Here is a 17847-nt window from a genome sequence, read left to right as displayed (position 1 = left end):
AGTTATTGATAGTACAGGAGACTGGTAAACTATACCCGCTGATAATGCGAATAATGGACCTTGGCATACCTCTGACGCCGCATAGACTGCAGTATTCCAAAACACCTTCAAAGTTTCTTCGACTCCATGCCTTGTCGTTGAATAATTGCTGTTTATGCCAGAGACAGATGTTTATTAATTGATTTCTTCATGCGCTATTCTTCAAATTTACTTGAAATTTTAATCATTTCATCCTTCCAGATTATGCAATTTGCTTACTTTAAATGGACATCAACATATCTAAAATGTTTAGAATTTTAAAATTTAGGAGTATATTTTAGGGAGAAATGCCATGGAGTGAAGAGATGGAAGACCTTGGTGACGCTTTAGCCGCTGATGTAGTACCTCGATCATGGGCTATGAAGGCATATCCATCCTTGCTACCTCTCGGTTCATGGTTTTCGGATCTCTTACAAAGACGAAGAGGTCAGTGATTTATTTTCTTCTTTTTTTTTTTTAGTTATTGTTTCCGTAATTGTAAAACAAGATCCTCCATTATAAGTCTTTGAATGATAAAGGAATCGTGGTTGAGAGTTTCATTGCGGAAAACGGTTTACTATACACTATTACATTCTTGTTTGTTCATGTGATTCCTTATTTAAATGCAAAATAGCTTCTTTAATAAGTCCTCATAGGAATCACTTTAATCTGCGCAGATGACCGGCGGTTTAAAAAGCTGATCACATCGAATTTTGTAGCTTTTACCGTGCTTAAAGTAAATACAGACCAATTTCCCTAAAAATTACTCCATAAAAGCATTCCTATTCTTGAGCAGATATCTTTAGTGTTTTGAAATTAATAAATAATTCTATACTTAATTCATAGTTTTTTTGTGGAGAAAGGAAGGAAGTATTCTGTGTGGAAAAAGCCCCGCGAAACCATGAATCCGAAAGCCAACAGGAAACTATACTGGCTGTCGATAATTTATAGTAATATGGGTTTTATTACCTAGTATTCACTAAACTATTTACAATGTCGAAAATTGTATTATTAAAAATTGTGTATTGTATGGTGAGATTATTAGGATCATGATAGCATTTGGTATCATATGATGAAAATGGATGCCGTTGATTAACGAAATCTTGCATCTGCGAATACAGAAAGAAACAGGCAATTTGGTATAGTCATTCAGTTACTCTCTATCGTGAAATTACTCATTCGAATAAAGAACGTACTAAGTATTATACTGCTGTGCCAGTTTCTTAGCACTTCTGTGTGTGTGTATATATATATAAAATCATAGGATCTGAAAGAATGCGAATATAATGATCCCAGATAAAATATACGCTACTGAGGAAGTAATGATAAAAGTATGTATATGATGGGTTGACCAAACTTTTATTACTATAAATGAGTCATTCTAATAAGCTTTTTCTTTGTTCTGCAGCTATAGACCGATGGGTGGTTACAGATTTCGTTTTACCTCCTACCACGTGGCTTGGTGGTTTGTTCAGCCCCCAGTCCTTTCTCACTGCTGTTATCCAGACATCGGGTAGGAAGCATGACCTTCCGCTAGACAAGTTGTCCATCCATTGCGAAGTAACCAAGAAGAGTCCAGATGAGTTCCTGACCACACCCAGAGAAGGAGCTAACATTTGTGGGCTCTACATGGAGGTGAGCATCAACCTTGAAAGAGTATTATTACCAAAAGCTGGAGTACTGAAAGAGTTTTATTACCAAAAGCAGGAAATTTCAGATATTAAGCAATTCCTTCAGTAGTTAAATGACGGTAATAAATGAAGCTTGTTCAAGCAAAAGTTAGATGCATTCCGCGCAGTGTTGTTAGAGGATCGGAATCCCAGTTCTGACAGATCCTCGGTCAGTTTATTTAATTTTACTTCGAAAAATATAAAATACTGAACATATTATACATATTTTATTTATTGTGCTGTAAACTAATTTCATTCTAAAGCCGATATTAATATATGTGACTGTCGAATTATATCTATTTCTTCCAAAATCCACCTTTGAGAAAAAAAACCTAAACTTTGTTGAATGTATACATACCTTTTGACAGATATTTTTGGTATTTCCTTATTATAACAGCCCCTAAGATTGACTCGCTAATCACCGAGATATGTTACATTTTTGCTCTCGCCTCTTGTTCTTATATTGTCATCGTGTTTCATTTTTGTTAAGAGTTTCGAATTCGCATTAATTTCTTTAAAAAAAATTCTTGCTTTTTGTGAATATGCAATTAAAAATCTTTAATTTACCAAATAAAAAGGTGAATGCCATATCAGTTTTTCAAAAAGGAGGTATTTTACCTAACAACCGAGTAAGCGAAAATTGTCAACACATGAAACTATATATTAACCACGACAGGTGAAATGTTAAAAACTGTGAAGAGCCTTCGTATTGAAAATTAGTTCAGTGGTCCAAGAATATCATTTGTCACTGTTGTTAGATTTATGCATTCTTGGGCAGAGGAGTTGACATCCACCACACAGTATGACAAACGACTTAATTGTGTGGGAAAATGCTGCAGTTGATTAAACAATTACATGCGGAAAATGTATTCCCTATACTTGATGCAGATTCAATGGACGAATATGCGGTCTTAATAAAATAGTTGAAATCGATGAAAGTTTGTTCGCCCGATATATGAACATTATAGCGGCAGAGTTCTCCAACAGTTGACTTTTCGAGGTATATGCCGGGAAGATGGCGAGTGCTTTGTCTTTCAAATCTCGAATAGAGATGGTAGCACATTTATGGGGAAAATTATTCAACACGTGCAAGAGGGTAACGATCTATTTAGACTACTGGAAGAGATATAAAACGGAGTAACTTGAAGATGATGTTTAAAGTCACTTTACTGTGAACCATAAGTACAATTTCGTAACTCCAATAACAGGTGTTCACACCCAAAATGTGAGGTTTAGCAAAGTGGACATATTAAAATACAACGGGGCAGAGATCGACATCACTTCGGATCATATCTTTCGGAATTTATGTGGGGAAAGTATATAGGAAAAAACGATATTTTTTGGTGAATATTTTAAAACAGTTTCGAAATTTTGGCTTTGTCATAACGATTATTAAAAATATTCTTAGGAAACAATATGTGAGTATTAGTGTCATTATTGTATATTGCGTCGATTATTTTCATTTTCACGTTTCACGAGCCAGGTGAGATATCTCAGTTGATTAGAGATTCAATCTTGGAGACCGCTATCATAAGGAAGTACGGATTGTTTTAACGTCTGCGAGATTTCGTATGCATTGGTTCGAGTATTTCATACAACTATAAAAGCTATTTTATACGCAAGGTCCGTTTCGTAATATATATATATTTCAAAAAACATTTATTTTCTGACATTACATACTATTCTCTATCTCTCTACATAATTATTGTTTCAATTTAAACAAGCATCTTAATAAAGAAAAACGAATATTGCTCTGCCGCCTGTGGTTATAGTTATTTCGTGGTTAGTTTTCAGTTTTCATCAGTGTTTCGACCTTTTTTGAAGAGTCAGCCCGTTCGTGCACTTTTCGGTCACTCATGGCATTGTCACTTCACATACTTGGCGATGAATAATCCGTGGCTTTAATGTTTCTCGGTGTTAAGAACTACATGGCTAACATATTTTACAATGGGAGGGTTTCTCAATTTTCTTAAACATTTTGATCTCAGATTACGGAGCGTACAGATAAGCAATACACACAAGTAGTATCAAAATTTTAACAAAGAATGCCGATAGCCTACGTGCGCACTCATTCTCACGCAAGCGCAAAATTTCAGATGGTATTCACTAACAGATCGCACCAGCTTACATATTTAAATTATTGCAGTTGCAATGCACTTTTTTATATATACCGTTTCATTTAAAATGATGCAGAACAGAATCATCATTTAACTCATCATTATAAACTTCATCAGTGGAAGCATAATATCCTTTAAATAATTTTAAAGTAGAGGAATATAATCAAAATCGTAAAAAACAACCTTATATTTAGCGTAGGTATAATGAAACACTCAATCGATTTCGAGGGCAGCTAAAGGTCCCTCCTCATCAGAAGAAAGAAATACATAGAAAGAAGAAAATAGGAATCACAGAAACACGTGGTGCTTATCAGCACTGCACGTGGTTATAACTAGATTTTTAATCAGAGTTGCACTGGCCGCCTACTTTTACTGAGCCAGGCTGTCTGATCAAGCATAAAGAAATATTAGCGAAGTTAAAATAGGGAGCGAGGGGCACATTACGCTCAAAATCTGAACTTCAAATAATGGAAAGCAACCACTGAACGGATTTTTATACCCTCTGGTAGTACCAAGTGCGAGGAGGTAACGCCATCTATCGGCAAAAATAATTGAATTAAGACAGTAGAATTTTAAAGGCATTAGGAAGGACTGGATTGGACTTCAAATCATTAACTAAACTTTCTAAATCTTTGTGAATGTGAAAAGCCTCAAGAAAATCCAATTCGCCTATGGAAGAAGCCTTTTGGATGATTTTTGCAGACCCAAAATCAAAATTATGGTTAAAAGTCCAGCAATGATACGCTATTGAAGACTTGTTAATTTCCCCTTTTTTGACATAAGATTCATGTTCCTTGATACGAAACTTCAACGCTCTTTTTGTTTGGCCAATATATCTTAAACCACACTGACATGATATACTATAAATTCCCCAAGAATTCAAGACAGAAACGCAATCTTTTAGAATCGAAGGGTGAATTTTATTAATAGGGGAGAAACCGACTTGAAAATTGAATTTCTGGAGAATCCGTGCAATTTTATAGCTAACAGAAGGATAAAATGGAAGCACGACAAGGTCATTGATATTATTTCTAACAGTGGAATGTCTTCTTTGATGGGAATCTGAAAATTTTTTGACGGCTTTATCAATAATCACGGGAGAAAATCCACGGTCAATCGCAACTGCTCTCAAATAATTAAGTTCATTGGTAAGCAAAGATTCAGAGGAACAAACTTTTAGCGCGCGGAAAACATAATAGTAAAAAGAAGCCATTTTTTGCTTAACAGGGTGGCATGACTTGGCATGGGGTGGTAAACAAACTGCAAAGGGTTTACGGTACACAGTGGTGCTAAAATCGGTTTCATTGCGGATTATAAGAATATCGAGGAAGGGGAGGGAATTGTTGGATTCAATTTCAAGAGTGAATTGGATGGCTGGATCAATTGAATTCATAATAGATAGAATCTCGGATAAATCCTCTTTATAACCGTCAAAAAGTGCGAAAGTGTCGTCAACATACAGAATCCAAAGACGAAAAGATAATTTATCAAATAATTTCATCTCAAAATAGTGCATATAAATGTCAGCAAGTACCGGACTGAGAGGATTACCCATAGCCAATCCTTCAACTTGACGAAAATATGCATTTTGGAAAACAAAGTGGGTTTGACTTAGAGAAACTTTAGTAAGCGAAACCAACTCAGTAATTTCAGTATGTGTGAAGTGAAATTCCCGAAGCCTAGTTTCAAGACAATTTAGTGCTCCTTCGACCGGAACATTAGTAAACAATGATTTGACATCAAATGAAACCACAATGGAACGAAGTGGGGAAATATTTTTAAGTTTATCAATGACTTCAACAGAATTTTTTACAGTGTGAATATTGTTATCAAGTAGAGGAGAAAATCTGGAAACTAAATATTTGGCCAAAGGATATGAAGCAGTACCTATGTTGGAAACAATTGGTCGAAAAGGAATACCGGTTTTGTGGACTTTTGGAAGAGCATAAAGTCTAGCGCAATTAGTAATAGGCGGAATAAGTGATTTCTTCAACTGAGTTGGCAGAATGTGGGAAGATTTAATAGCACTTTTTACTTTCATGAGGTCCGAAGTTGAAGGATCTTTAGAAATCGAGCAGTATGGGCCTTCATTTATCAATTTAGAGACTCCAGTAATATATGTGTGTTTGTCCATAACAACGATCTGACCGCCCTTATCAGCTTTAGAGATAATGATATTAGTATCAGAATGAATTTCACGTAAGATCTCATTTTCCTTTTTGCTAAGATTAGAACCCAAAGATTTATTGTTAAAATTAACGTTATGAGTAATTAGGTGGCGGATTGTATCCTTCTGCGTTTCCGAAATTTTGGAGAATTTAAAGGCTTTCTCTATAGGGGCGATGATTTGAGGAATTGAAGGTTTAGATGTCTTTGAAAAGTTGAAATTATATTTTAATACTTTTAACTGATCCTCCGAAAGATTCCTATTGGAGATATTAACGATGGAGTTAACGTTTACAGTGGGAAGATCAGCTAGATAATTGGGACTATCCGACTGGTGTGTGAGTTTTTGGAATTTGGAAATGAGCACATTTTTATGCCGTTGACAAACGGTATCAGTTCTAGACCAGGATGTATGTTCAAATGAGGAAAAATTTTCAGTGGAATTAGCAATTTTTAAATGGAGGTAATATAATTCAAATTCAATTTTAGATAAACGTTTGCGTGTGTCCCTTATAATGTGACGAAGAAGTGCCAATTTAAATTTATGCAAAATTTTTGAAACGTGAACGGAAGCTTTAAGGCTACATTTCACATGTATAAATTTGGGAATGAAATTTTGATGTTTGCATTTAAGTAGAAACTGTAGATGATTCAAGAATTTCGTACGCTTAAGGCGTAACTTACAAAATCGGTTCCTGTCAGTGGACATATTGTGAAAAGGGCACAAGCAAGAAACAAGTGAACAAAAGAAATGTAATTCCGAAAGTCCAAACAAGTAATTACTTATAACATGAAAAAAACGTGGTCATCATTTTTTCGGATTTGGTTTATGCTATCAACCGGCATTTTCGAGGTAATTCTATATTTTTTCGGTTTACCACGTGCACGATTTTGACTTTCGTTGCTTCTTTCCACGTGGCTATTGGTTTTCAGTATTGGATGTTTCTCTCCTTTTGGAATGTTTTTGTCATTTGTTGATGAAAATTGTCTTCATTATTTATTGGTGTTTTTTTCATGTTATAAGTAATTACTTGTTTGGACTTTCGGAATTACATTTCTTTTGTTCACTTGTTTCTTGCTTGTGCCCTTTTCACAATATGTCCACTGACAGGAACCGATTTTGTAAGTTACGCCTTAAGCGTACGAAATTCTTGAATCATCTACAGTTCCTACTTAAATGCAAACATCAAAATTTCATTCCCAAATTTATACATGTGAAATGTAGCCTTAAAGCTTCCGTTCACGTTTCAAAAATTTTGCATAAATTCAAATTGGCACTTCTTCGTCACATTATAAGGGACACACGCAAACGTTTATCTAAAATTGAATTTGAATTATATTACCTCCATTTAAAAATTGCTAATTCCACTGAAAATTTTTCCTCATTTGAGCATACATCCTGGTCTAGAACTGATACCGTTTGTCAACGGCATAAAAATGTGCTCATTTCTAAATTCCAAAAACTCACACACCAGTCGGATAGTCCCAATTATCTAGCTGATCTTCCCACTGTAAACATTAACTCCATCGTTAATATCTCCAATAGGAATCTTTCGGAGGATCAGTTAAAAGTATTAAAATATAATTTCAACTTATCAAAGACATCTAAACCTTCAATTCCTCAAATCATCGCCCCTATAGAGAAAGCCTTTAAATTCTCCAAAATTTCGGAAACGCAGAAGGATACAATCCGCCACCTAATTACTCATAACGTTAATTTTAACAATAAATCTTTGGGTTCTAATCTTAGCAAAAAGGAAAATGAGATCTTACGTGAAATTCATTCTGATACTAATATCATTATCTCTTAAGCTGATAAGGGCGGTCAGATCGTTGTTATGGACAAACACACATATATTACTGGAGTCTCTAAATTGATAAATGAAGGCCCATACTGCTCGATTTCTAAAGATCCTTCAACTTCGGACCTCATGAAAGTAAAAAGTGCTATTAAATCTTCCCACATTCTGCCAACTCAGTTGAAGAAATCACTTATTCCGCCTATTACTAATTGCGCTAGACTTTATGCTCTTCCAAAAGTCCACAAAACCGGTATTCCTTTTCGACCAATTGTTTCCAACATAGGTACTGCTTCATATCCTTTGGCCAAATATTTAGTTTCCAGATTTTCTCCTCTACTTGATAACAATATTCACACTGTAAAAAATTCTGTTGAAGTCATTGATAAACTTAAAAATATTTCCCCACTTCGTTCCATTGTGGTTTCATTTGATGTCAAATCATTGTTTACTAATGTTCCGGTCGAAGGAGCACTAAATTGTCTTGAAACTAGGCTTCGGGAATTTCACTTCACACATACTGAAATTACTGAGTTGGTTTCGCTTACTAAAGTTTCTCTAAGTCAAACCCACTTTGTTTTCCAAAATGCATATTTTCGTCAAGTTGAAGGATTGGCTATGGGTAATCCTCTCAGTCCGGTACTTGCTGACATTTATATGCACTATTTTGAGATGAAATTATTTGATAAATTATCTTTTCGTCTTTGGATTCTGTATGTTGACGACACTTTCGCACTTTTTGACGGTTATAAAGAGGATTTATCCGAGATTCTATCTATTATGAATTCAATTGATCCAGCCATCCAATTCACTCTTGAAATTGAATCCAACAATTCCCTCCCCTTCCTCGATATTCTTATAATCCGCAATGAAACCGATTTTAGCACCACTGTGTACCGTAAACCCTTTGCAGTTTGTTTACCACCCCATGCCAAGTCATGCCACCCTGTTAAGCAAAAAATGGCTTCTTTTTACTATTATGTTTTCCGCGCGCTAAAAGTTTGTTCCTCTGAATCTTTGCTTACCAATGAACTTAATTATTTGAGAGCAGTTGCGATTGACCGTGGATTTTCTCCCGTGATTATTGATAAAGCCGTCAAAAAATTTTCAGATTCCCATCAAAGAAGACATTCCACTGTTAGAAATAATATCAATGACCTTGTCGTGCTTCCATTTTATCCTTCTGTTAGCTATAAAATTGCACGGTTTCTCCCCTATTAATAAAATTCACCCTTCGATTCTAAAAGATTGCGTTTCTGTCTTGAATTCTTGGGGAATTTATAGTATATCATGTCAGTGTGGTTTAAGATATATTGGCCAAACAAAAAGAGCGTTGAAGTTTCGTATCAAGGAACATGAATCTTATGTCAAAAAAAGGGGAAATTAACAAGTCTTCAATAGCGTATCATAGCTGGAATTTTAACCATAATTTTGATTTTGGGTCTGCAAAAATCATCCAAAAGGCTTCTTCCATAGGCGAATTGGATTTTCTTGAGGCTTTTCACATTCACAAAGATTTAGAAAGTTTAGTTAATGATTTGAAGTCCAATCCAGTCCTTCCTAATGCCTTTAAAATTCTACTGTCTTAATTCAATTATTTTTGCCGATAGATGGCGTTACCTCCTCGCACTTGGTACTACCAGAGGGTATAAAAATCCGTTCAGTGGTTGCTTTCCATTATTTGAAGTTCAGATTTTGAGCGTAATGTGCCCCTCGCTCCCTATTTTAACTTCGCTAATATTTCTTTATGCTTGATCAGACAGCCTGGCTCAGTAAAAGTAGGCGGCCAGTGCAACTCTGATTAAAAATCTAGTTATAACCACGTGCAGTGCTGATAAGCACCACGTGTTTCTGTGATTCCTATTTTCTTCTTTCAATGTATTTCTTTCTCCTGATGAGGGGGGACCTTTAGCTTCCCTCGAAATCGATTGAGTGTTTCATTATACCTACGCTAAATATAAGGTTGTTTTTTACGATTTTGATTGTCACATTAGCGTGTTTCTCTTCTAGTCTAGAGGAATATAATTTTTCAGTCTACAGGAAACATAGCTATGTCGAAGAACCGCCCGATTTATCTTATCTTTCGTAAATAATAATTTTGTAAAATCTTGTACTTTCAGGGCGGACGATGGGACTTTGCCAGCGGCTGCATTGTGGATCCTATTCTAAAAGACTTGCATCCACCAATGCCGGTCATTTGCCTGAAGTCTGTGCTGTCGGACAAAGTAGATGTTCGAAATGCCTATAATTGCCCCGTATATAGGACACGGCAGAGAGGTTCGACCTTTGTTTGGGAATTCCCACTAAAAACCAACGATCCACCAGACAAGTGGGTTATTGCTGGAACAGCTCTGTTGCTACAGATTTAAGAGCAATAACATTGAAAGAAAAAACGAATACTTTAACAAAACTCTCGAATTATTCGTTCAGTAAAAAATCCCATTATAGACTTTAAAATATAATTCTCTGCTCTTGATACAATAATGGAAATGAAATTAAGATTATTTTAATCTCACCTCAAATTACATACCATGATTTTTTTTTTTTAATTACGACAAAATAAGATTATTGGTAAACATACAGCTAATTTAACTTTGACATTTGCCCGAAAAAATATTATATTATTAACTTGAAATATTTATATACCTTTTTGGCGAAATTAAGATCGCCTGATATATTTTTGAGGAAGGCAAGAACTCATTGAAAGATTTAAAACATATATATGACAGAAATAAAGCAATATATGTTGGAAAAATTGGAAGGTGATATAAAGATAAACGTAAAAATATAATGAAATATAGAAAATAAATACAGAAAATAAACATACTGAAAACGTTGCATAAATGCGCAATGTATAGAACGGTAATACATAGAAGTATGGAAATATGAGTATTGTTAAAGGACAAAAGGAAATACGATTAAATATATAATTTAGTTTCAGAACAAATACCGGAAACAATATGAACTAGAGAAATATGAGAAGTGAAATTTTAATAGAAAGTTGATATATAAAATAGTAACATAGAAAATAGGTGATTAGAGGACGATATAGAGTATAGAGCTATGTATAACAGTAGAGAGCAAAAGAAACAAACGCATGTAATTTAAAAATTAGCAGTATGATGTTGATGATATGTGTACGGAAGATGATACAAACAAAAGAAATATAATTAAAGTGGAGAACAGAGAATATATTAAAATATTAAAGAAATTAGATGTGTAGAATAGAAGATACGTATACGGAAGATGATATGAAATACGGAGAATATCAGAGAATAAAAGCATAATATAAATAATAAAGAAAATAGATTCAGGGAATGGAAGATGCGTATGCGGAAGATCACACAGAACAGAGAAATAAAAGAAAATTATGGAACGAAGAACACACTGAAGTGTTAAAGAAATTAGATTTTTGTATTAAAACATATGTTTATGAAAGATAATATGATATATACGTTCCAAATATTTTAGAAATTAGTTGTACAGCATTATAATTAATATGTGTATGGAAATGACATAGAATAGAGAAGATAAACGTGATAGAATAAAAAATGCAAACCTAACTGTTATAGACATTAGACGTACGGAATACATAACATAGAAATCGAAAATGAATTATAAAGGAATGTTGAATAAACAAAATATATCTAGAGAAGTGAAATGATTACAGAACAGATAGAAAAATACCACGGAAAGAAGAATAGCCAGATTTATTATAGAACTTAAACGTGCGGGGAAAAAAAAACATGCGCATGGAAATTTATATACCACATAGAAGTATGCAGTATATATAGAAGAACAAGCATAAATATCATAGAAATTAGATGTAACTGTAATTGTTATAGTAAACAGAATAAATAAAAATTCCATAGAATATATAATGCATGGACCAGAAAATATTAATTATCAGAGAATTTTATGAATATTATGCATCTGGAAATTATTTTATGGAATGCAATGAAGAAATAAATAAGGAGAAAGATTTAACAGCTACATTAAATGCCTGTCGATTAAAACATATTTTTATAAAGACTTGATCGATGTATACATATCACTACAATAAAAAATGCCAATATTTTAAAATATTACAAAAAGTTCTGCATAGGAATTTTTATTATAAAGAATTAATTGTAAGAAAAGTGTTTGCAGAACCTAATACTATTTATTAATTAAAAACTTAAATAATGGACTCGTAATAACAGTAAATTACAAGAAACAGTTATAAAGATGCAATAACTTTATTTATTTATGCCTTTAAAATCATAGATTCATAACACAAATATGAATTTTATGTGAAAAGGTCAGGATATAATTGTTAAACCATAGGATATTTTCATTTAAAGAAATCGTAATGCTAATGCAACTTTCTTTGTTTTAAAAATTTATTAAACTAACTCTTTCCACTCATAATGACAGAAACTGAATATTCGTCAATAAACTGATTCAGAGTCATCAAGCAGCGATATCAAGCAGTTTTAATCTTAAGAAAACGAATGCATTGTAAGTGGAAATGAGGCTTAAAATTTTAGCTGGAAAAGAAATGCAGATATTGATTTCAAATGTCTAGAAAGTTTTATGTACAATATAGTTTCTTTCAACCATTCACATTAATATTTGATCGAAATATGTAGTTTTAAATTGCTCCAACAAACTTCAGAATTTTGTTAAATCAAAGTTACTGAACTAGTAGATATGTTTGTCAATGAAGCGATATAATATACACAATGTTTATACATTGCAGTGAAACAATCTGCCTCTAAGTCTTCCTTCAAAAGAGAAAAGATATATATATACATAATTGCAATATTTTTTTACTAAACTTTCATCGAACTAACCAAAATGAAATAACTTTTTACTCTTGACAACTATTTTTAAAATTTTTCAGACAGCCACTTTTTAAAATTTTTAAATTGAATCTTGTATTATCCTGACCTTCACCGGAACTATTGCGCATAATAATATGTACCATTTTTACTTACTGTTGTTAAAAATTAATGTCAATGAAAAATAAAATTTTTTTAATATCTTCTGAATACAAATAAAAAAAGTAGAAATTTGGTGTTGCATTTGTGCGTTTATTTCTAGTTTAAACTATTTTATTAAATTTTTTACACTTTACATATCCTCACCATATTCATTTACTTCGTTGAATTCACTTCTCACTAGATGGCACCACTACCAACCAGACTCCTCCCTTCGATCAACAGCAAGCATCGCAGTAATTTCTCGATAAAATTTGCTGCATGCATTTGTTCAAAAATGGAGAAATAAAAGTATCTCAGATTCATAAAGTTTACATCACTTAGCTTTTGCGAAAGACTAATTCACTGACACCTAATTCAGTTATGTGTAGGGAAGTTTGACTGCTTAAGAAAATGAATGAAAAAACGAAATGTTTTTCAGCATAAGCAATCAAGGATTCTGTCATATATTAAGCCTTTTATATCCGCATTAGCAAGATACAACCTGGTCTCTCGATACGATGTCAGCTAGAAGAAAAACCACGTTTACTTATTCCAAAAATATAAGTAACGAACTTTCTCTTAACTCTACCTCCATCGCCCACAAAAGAAATAACATTGCTAAAAGCCCAACTAAGCCTTTCTGATTGTGCTCAGGGTTTTTCTCAATTTTGAAAGGTGAATCCTGTTCATCTGCACTGATAAAATTTTAGAATATGCCTCAAAGAGATTTCTATTTAATTATTTATTTCTGAGGCTACACTGCATTTGTCATTCCTGTTCATCTGTACTGAGTATTTAATCATATAAATTTTTTTAATCAAATTTTAGAATATGCCTCATAAATACGAACCAGTACTTCTATTTAATTATTTATTTCTGAGGCTACACTGCATTTGTCATTCCTGTTCATCTGTACTGAGTATTTAATCATATAAATTTTTTAATCAAATTTTAGAATATGCCTCATAAATACGAACCAGTACTTCTGTTTAATTATTTATTTCTGAGGCTACACTGTATTTGTCATTCCTGTTCATCTGTACTGAGTATTTAATCATATAAATTTTTTTAATCAAATTTTAGAATATGCCTCATAAATACGAACCAGTACTTCTGTTTATTTATTTCTGAGGCTACACTGTATTTGTCATTCCTGTTCATCTGTACTGAGTATTTAATCATATAAATTTTTTTAATCAAATTTTAGAATATGCCTCATAAATACGAACCAGTACTTCTATTTAATTATTTATTTCTGAGGCTACACTGCATTTGTCATTCCTGTTCATCTGCACTGAATGTTTATCATAGAAATTTTTTAAATCAAATTTTAGAATACGTATGCCTCATAAATATGAACTAATATTTCTATTTAATAATCTATTTCTGAGGCCTTCGAAGTCCCAGAAATTTTCCCATATAAATTAATAATTAAAGAAGAAAGAGTAATAAATAATTAAACAATTTAATCGCTTCTTTGTTTTACATCATTTTGTGAAAAATTACATCTGAATGCCCTTTATTTTCAAAAAGCGAAGATAACCAGTCCTGTATATTATGACGGTATCTTTAAGTCCTTTTCTTGGACTTTAGAGCGTTCTTGGAGATATTCTCGTAAGGTTTCGTTGCGCAAGTAAAGAAAAAGGTTTTATAAGAGAAATACTATAAGTTGATTCTTATTGAATGGTTATTATAACTCTTGTTATCTAGTTTTCCAAAAAAATGAAGCTATTGATAATCGAACCTATATTATAGTCCGCTACTTTGAAAACAGGAACTTCCAAGTTCATCTTCCGCCGCCCGATGTGACTAGTAACCACAGGAATACGGACTTTGAGGAATAACCAGCTGCCAGACAAAAGGGCGAATCAGTTAATTTTTTTCCGCTCTTCACTTAGGTTTAGCACGTTTCGCCTCATAAAAAGCTCGCGAATGAACGCTAATATAAACTAAAGCTTCAGATGACGTGGAGAAAATAAATGCTGTGTGGCGATGGAGCCATAAGTTATGCAAATAGGAGGAGAAACGGCCTTGAATTGCCTATTTAATAGTAACAGACCGATTCTACAAATATGCATTGGAAAATAAAATAGTTTACCTTAAATACGTAGGTTGGGGCAAAAGTCATGGCAACTTTTTTTTTTTTTTTTTTTTTTTTTTTTCCCTTGAAGATATCAGCCCGGTTGGAAAATGTGACATATATAGACGAAAGGACAAGGTCTTAACTACATGTGTGGACAATGAATAGCACTGAAATATCGTAACACACCAATTTATTACGGTAGTATACAGGGCAATATAGCCTTCACCGTGCAAAAGAATGATAACACAATACACATAAAGTTGACATGACAAACCTGGGCCTAAAGACCTTCAATGTAGTCCCCTGCTACTGTCACCACACGCTGCCAATGATGTGGGAAGCGCTGAATACCATCAACCTCAGCATTTGCCGTACAATGTGTGAATCGGGTCATCTGTTAGCGCACAGCATTAGCAATGTCCTCTCGTGTTGCCTACCACGTATTGGTTCCTTAATCTTGGGAATGAGATCAAAGACACAGGGCAAAAGGTCAGGAGAGTACGGTGGGTGCTCCAATTCTGCCGTACACACTGTGATTTATGTAGTCTTTCATTGTCGTGCAGAATTATTGCACTGTCCACAAGATCCGGACGTTTATCCCGAACGCCACGTCGTACCTGTCGCACCAGGAAGTCCCTGTAGTATTGTGCGGTCACTGTTCAGCCATGAGGAACAAAGTGGCAAACAATGACAGCCCTGATGTCATACACGACGATCACTATCAATTTGACTGGGGAAGAATTCTGACGCTAGCTCATTACGCAATATCCTGTGAACGGTGTGTTTCTCGATGACACTTGCCCTCTCTAACTCAAATAATGTCCATCGTCTGTTTTCATCCATGAGATGCTCGATGACGGCACGTGCCAAGTCGGTGTGTACACTCACCGGTCGTCCCGAACGTTGGTCATCACGGGTTGACACACGTCCTTGCTGAAACTTTCCTACCCACCGTGCTACTGTACGATATGGTAAGGCATTATTTCCAAGGGCTTCTACCAATTCACTGTGACATTCCATCGCATTTCTTCCTCGGAGAAAGGCTATTTTGATGTAAGCGCGCTGTTCAATACGAGTTACTTCCATCTCGCACGGCACTCACCAACTGACTGATTTCAGAGCCCTCGCTACCACAGAGCCATCTGTTGTTCTGCATACACACTATGCCTGCAGAACTTCCACACGAAACATATACGTTTTGTGATCCATTTACATATCTACAAGAAAAAAATAGTTGCCATTACCTCTGCCCCAACCCTCGTATTATAAATTATCAGAAATGGGAAAATGGTTCCTATCTAATTTTCTATAATTATTAATCCCTGAAATAATTTTGTGTACTGAAAAATTAAATAACGAACCTAAAATAATGCAAAACATTACACACAGATAATAAATGAATCCAAGAAACGAACTCAAATCCTTATTGTGGATCTATCAGTTCTTTACTTCAACGCTAGTTCATGAAAACGAGTGTTTCCCTTAAAAAGGTCCTCCGTAAAAATATCTTCATGTGCTTCGGTCTTGGTGACGACATCATTTGCAATACTGATATGACAAAATCTTCGCGTTGCGGTTTTCTTTTTTGCTCAAGTGGCAACAAAAAAGGAATTCAAATAAAATTAAAACTTTAGAGTTTGCTTTAAAAAAACTTATCATTTGTTTTATTCCTGAACTCATGTTAATAAAATTATTTCAAGAATTTTGTTCCTTATAGTATGCTGTTAATACATTTCTCCTTAAGGTACCCCTCATGTGCTTTCAAATCAAACAGCCTCAATCAAACAGCCAATCATCCAGATACAGAGAGCTCTGCAATTTGATGCTTAAATTAGGTCACCAGAGACACTGGTTGTTTCCTGCTATATCGTTACAGATACGTACCTTTATGAAAGAATTCATTCTTTTTCTTCACTCGCCAAAAAGAGCTAAAAAGGTTCTTTCATCAATTTAAACCTTTAACGTAAAACGTTTAATCCCTCGTACTCGAATTCACAAAAGATAAAAGCATTATTCTGATAATGAGCATGTGTAAATGACGAGCATTTCTTAAAAGAATCCTTTTTAATTTTAAATCCTAAATTATCAAAAGAAGCTTTTATGCAATATAGTTAATATTTTTTAATAAATACTAAAAATACTTTACTGATGGTATCACTTTCACAGGGTTTCGGAGCAAGGATAATGAAATAAAAGAATTTTTACTTATAAATAATACATATGAAAATGCAAATAATAATATAGTACATGATAATGCATATGCGTGGTATTTCAATAATACATGATACTTTCCTTATATAATTACTAAAAAGGCACACTATTACTTACTTAATTATTCGTAAAAGTAAAAAATACTAAAATGGTCCTGCGATCAAATACTTTGAAAATGTCAATTATATACAACGTACTTTTAGAATAAAACTGCATGGATATAACGAAACGGGAAAATAATGTCTTCTTCCAAGCGTGTTCCCGTTGTGTACCTGTATGCCTGACTGGTTATCAGAGGATCCGTGGTTCAAATCCCGTTGACAGGATAGTTGATTCTTTGTGTTTTCTGCTCCAAAAAACTTAATAAGCAACATGGTTTTAACCCATCGGTCATATATTTAGGATGGTGGATTTATACCGCAATTTCCCACAAGTTTGAAGGATTTGCTCTGTTAAATATGTGGAGAAGAAAAATAATGGATATAATAAGATAAATGCGGTTAGAAAATTGATTATTAACGCCATTTTATTATTATCTGTGTTCATTATTATTTAGACCTGTAGTCATGCAAACTAGATTAAGTCATATAAAATAATTACAAGGAAAAATTGGACATTTTTCCTTACATTTCATGTATTAATTGTCATTGTATCTTTGAAAATTCTTAAAACAGAGCATAGAAAATAGGGCCAATAATTTTGAATAACCCTGCATTCTTAACAGAAATAACTGATACCCTTCATTTTCTTAGGATGAATGAATCTAATGTTAAACGCTTAATTGAAAAAGAGAAGTTAGTGTTTCAAATGTTCATAGCA

At 33.7% G+C, this 17847-nt stretch overlaps 1 protein-coding gene across 1 annotated transcript in view; it reads left to right on the top strand.

Annotated features, from left to right (window-relative positions):
• Nucleotides 1-11999, top strand: part of Dhc93AB (Dynein heavy chain at 93AB) — a 202564-nt gene extending 190565 nt beyond the window's left edge. Inside the window, 3 exon segments of the mRNA XM_085821370.1 lie at nt 321-465; nt 1427-1653; nt 9891-11999. Of these exon segments, the coding sequence (XP_085677496.1) occupies nt 321-465; nt 1427-1653; nt 9891-10139 (621 nt within the window). The 3' untranslated portion in view covers nt 10140-11999.
• Nucleotides 12000-17847: the final 5848 nt, after the last annotated feature.

This window comes from Stegodyphus dumicola, chromosome 7 (genome assembly GCF_044657685.1).
Source record: "Stegodyphus dumicola isolate Sdum_Otavi_A_Nest chromosome 7, ASM4465768v1".
NCBI classification, from domain to species: Eukaryota; Metazoa; Arthropoda; class Arachnida; order Araneae; family Eresidae; genus Stegodyphus; species Stegodyphus dumicola.
Note: the sequence above shows the minus strand (reverse complement) of the source record. Positions and strands in the feature narration are given on the sequence as shown.